This window comes from Populus alba, unplaced genomic scaffold (assembly GCF_005239225.2).
Source record: "Populus alba unplaced genomic scaffold, ASM523922v2 scaf358, whole genome shotgun sequence".
Classification (NCBI taxonomy): Eukaryota; Viridiplantae; Streptophyta; class Magnoliopsida; order Malpighiales; family Salicaceae; genus Populus; species Populus alba.
Window position 1 is genome coordinate 1 of NW_027340174.1, and position 3349 is coordinate 3349.

The 3349-nt window shown below is 34.8% G+C and overlaps 1 protein-coding gene across 1 annotated transcript; it reads right to left on the minus strand.

Annotated features, from left to right (window-relative positions):
- Positions 1–139: 139 nt before the first annotated feature.
- LOC118060930 (exopolygalacturonase-like) lies at positions 140–1557 on the minus strand. The gene is given in 4 exon segments (XM_073407098.1): positions 140–364; positions 614–1015; positions 1017–1130; positions 1258–1557. Coding segments are annotated over 4 exon segments (1041 nt in total).
- Between the last annotated feature and the right edge of the window lie 1792 nt (positions 1558–3349).

The following is a 3349-nucleotide window of genomic DNA, read 5'->3' on the forward strand; positions in this document are numbered from 1 at the left end:
ATTTAATGGCCCAGGGCAGGAAAAAATTCCTAGCTCCGCCCTTGTCTTTTTAAACAAAATTACAAGATGGGACTCCTCCATCTAAAAACAAGTCTATGAATGAAGAAACCAAAAGAAGTTCAGATGGAAGTCCTCATCTTCAACATCCAGACGCGCTCATTATCCCAGAAATTATGGGCTTAACGTTAGAGCATTGGGATTTCGCAGGGCCTCCTGGTCCTCTATATGCAAGGTTAATGTTAGCAAGCTTCACATTCTGACATGGGAAGCCACTACTGCAAGCAATCCGAACAGCAACCGGAGTTGCAGAAGTTCCCCTTATGCTCTTAAAACTAACATCACTGATCTTCACTTTTGATGGAGCCTGCAAAAGAAAAAAGAAAAAAAACATTTAGACCCCAAAAGACTTCTAGTAATCTCCCTGGCTAGAAGGAACATAAAAAAATTAATATGCATGTGCATGCAATCTTCAGAATAGCAGCATTATTGATCTACCATAATGTAAAAAAGATTTCGATAAATTGTGGAGTGTTTGAGCCACGAATTGGGTAAAATATTGTCAGAGTAATTTAATATTGTGAACATATTCTTATGGTAACAGAAAAAGCAATACCTTTAGACTGCATTGGTTCCATGGGCAATACACTTGATCTATGATGACAGGGTTTTGGACATTGTTCATGACAATATCCTCAAAATGCATGTTAGATGCGACACCACCGTATAAATTTGGCCAAGATTTTATTCTAACACCATTTGTAGTATCCGAGATGGTGCAGTTCTTGACAAATATTCCAGACACAGGTTTCTCATTGGGATATTTCCCTAAACTTCCAACACTGATGCCATGGCCAGGTCCACATGTTACTCCTGTGATGTGTAGTTCCTCGGTGCCATCCCCCACGGAGATACAATCATCGCCTGTGCCAATTTTTGAATCGATAATGTAGATCCCAGTAGATCGGCCGATGTGGATTCCATCGGTGTTTACACTCTCACCAGGTGCTCTCACGGTTAAAATGCTGGAAGGTGAGGTTTTTGCACCCCAAGACGTTAACATGAAAGTTCTTGCTATCTCGACTAGTTATATCTCGGACTAATGCATTGGTGATGAAATCGAACCTTATATTCTGATCCATATTAAAAGCAAATGATTAAAGAAACTTTGTTAGTGCCATAACATATAATTAATAAAAAACTCACTAAATTTGTGACCCAAGAGGAGGAAATTAGGCTTCATAATGGCGAGTAGATTACCATTGGGAGGCTGTCACAATCTTTATATTTCTGACATGTACTTTTGCTCCATGCAACCTTTCCCTGCCCATCAAAAGTACCTCTTCCCGACAATGTAAATTGATCTATGTATCTGAAATTAACCCAATGACCTCCTGACAGCTTATCTGGGTCAACCGGTGCCTGCAATATACCATCAACTTGGAGCTTGATCGCAGCCTTGCAAGGACCTGCTAGTGTTACTCTCCGTAACCAGTATGTTCCACTTGGAATAAGAACTTTACTGGCCTTTTGTTGAAGCACAAGCAGATTTCCAAGCATTGGTTTAAAGCCTAGAAAGGGAAAGAAAAGGGCAATATTTAGAGAGGATCAATAGTTATCAAATTCAGGTGTTACGCTGAAAATCTAAGGAAACATAAATAAGTTTTGACTCGAATATTTATATATTCTGCTATTTAAAAGTCATATGCATGCATGCGAGAAAAATATATAAGATACCTCCGTGATATCTTTACCGGCACCATATTTAGTCACATCGAAGACACCATTTGACTGGGCTTGAGGTAGTTGATGCTAACAATAAGACTACTGAGAATGATATTATTGCATATGACACAACTTCCAAGCCCATCTTTTTGTTAGCCATGTTGCTTTCTTTCTTCACTGCTCTAGGTAAACGGACAAATTTCTTAACCTTCCATGTTGATCCTTTATAGGGCAAGGGAGGACTTCAACACCACTCGTAAATTTATCAAGCAGTTGAATGAATTTTGTCCATGTTTGTGCAAGGTTGTAGCTTTGCCATTCAATTCCATTACTATTATGAGCTTCTCTTGCAATATAGCATATCAAAATATTATCAGAAAAATCTCTCTCTCTCTCTCTCTATATATATATATATATAATATATATATATATATAGATTTAAGTTTGATAACCAGAAGCCGAACAACTATCAGAGTTGAAGAAGTTGCTTCTATATGTTGATACAAAGCATAGCTAATCTTCACTTTGGATGGAACCTACGGAAAGAAGGAAGAAAAAAACTTCAAAAAAGACAATTTTTTTAAGTTATAAAAATGATTTTGGATAAACTATTGAGCCCCAAGATAGAGTAACATCACAATTTAATACAGTGAAATATTCTTTTGAGAGGAAATTGCAATGCCTTTTTAGTACTCTAATTCAATGGACAACACGCTTGATCTATGATAGGGGTTTTTGAGTTATTGTCTATATTTTATTTTCTTACTTTCATGCTTCAGAATTTTGGAAACGTAGTTTAAATAAATTATAACACAAATTTTCATGGAATTGTTTTTTTTTTTTTTAATAAAAAAACAAAAGGTGAAGTTCATGAATTTTGTCCATTTTTGTGTAAGGTCGTAGCTTTACCATTCATTTTTCATTACTATTATTAGCTTTTATATATATATATATATATATATATATATATATATATATAGAGAGAGAGAGAGAGAGAGAGAGATAATTTAGAAAGTCTAATGTTATTTAAAGTTTTATTATATACTATATCAAGGGCGAAAATAAAATAAAATGGAATCAACATCTCCAATAACAAAATCTTCAAAAATAGAGGAATTTTTATAAAATTAAACAAATCTTTCCATGAAATTAAGGCTACTATGGACTGGGTGATTGATATATATATATATAGTCAATTTACATTTCTCTAAAATTTCATTGTAAACCCTAGCATCAATCTCATGATTTCAACCTTAGTTGTTATCTTTTTATATAAAATTGCTAGGTTAGGTTTAGAACTCCTAACCGAAGATAATTGAGTCTTCGAATCCTAACTTGTCAAAATCTTCCATGTTTTCCCCCTATTTTCCTCTTGTCTTAACATTCTGTCTCTAACTCAATCTTTTCTCTCATTGGTTTTTTTCAATTCCAAGAGTAGATGTGTTTTTATCTCTTAAAACACTCTTTAGCCTTTAAAGGTGCAAGAATATAAGAAAAATGAAAAGTGGTCTCCTTTCCCGCAACAACTTCTTGTCAGTTTTATAAAGCCAATAATCAAAATGGTCTGACTATTTTGCGAAAGGGTCTGACAGGTTCAGCAAATCGGTCTTGTTGTTTCTCAAAATAA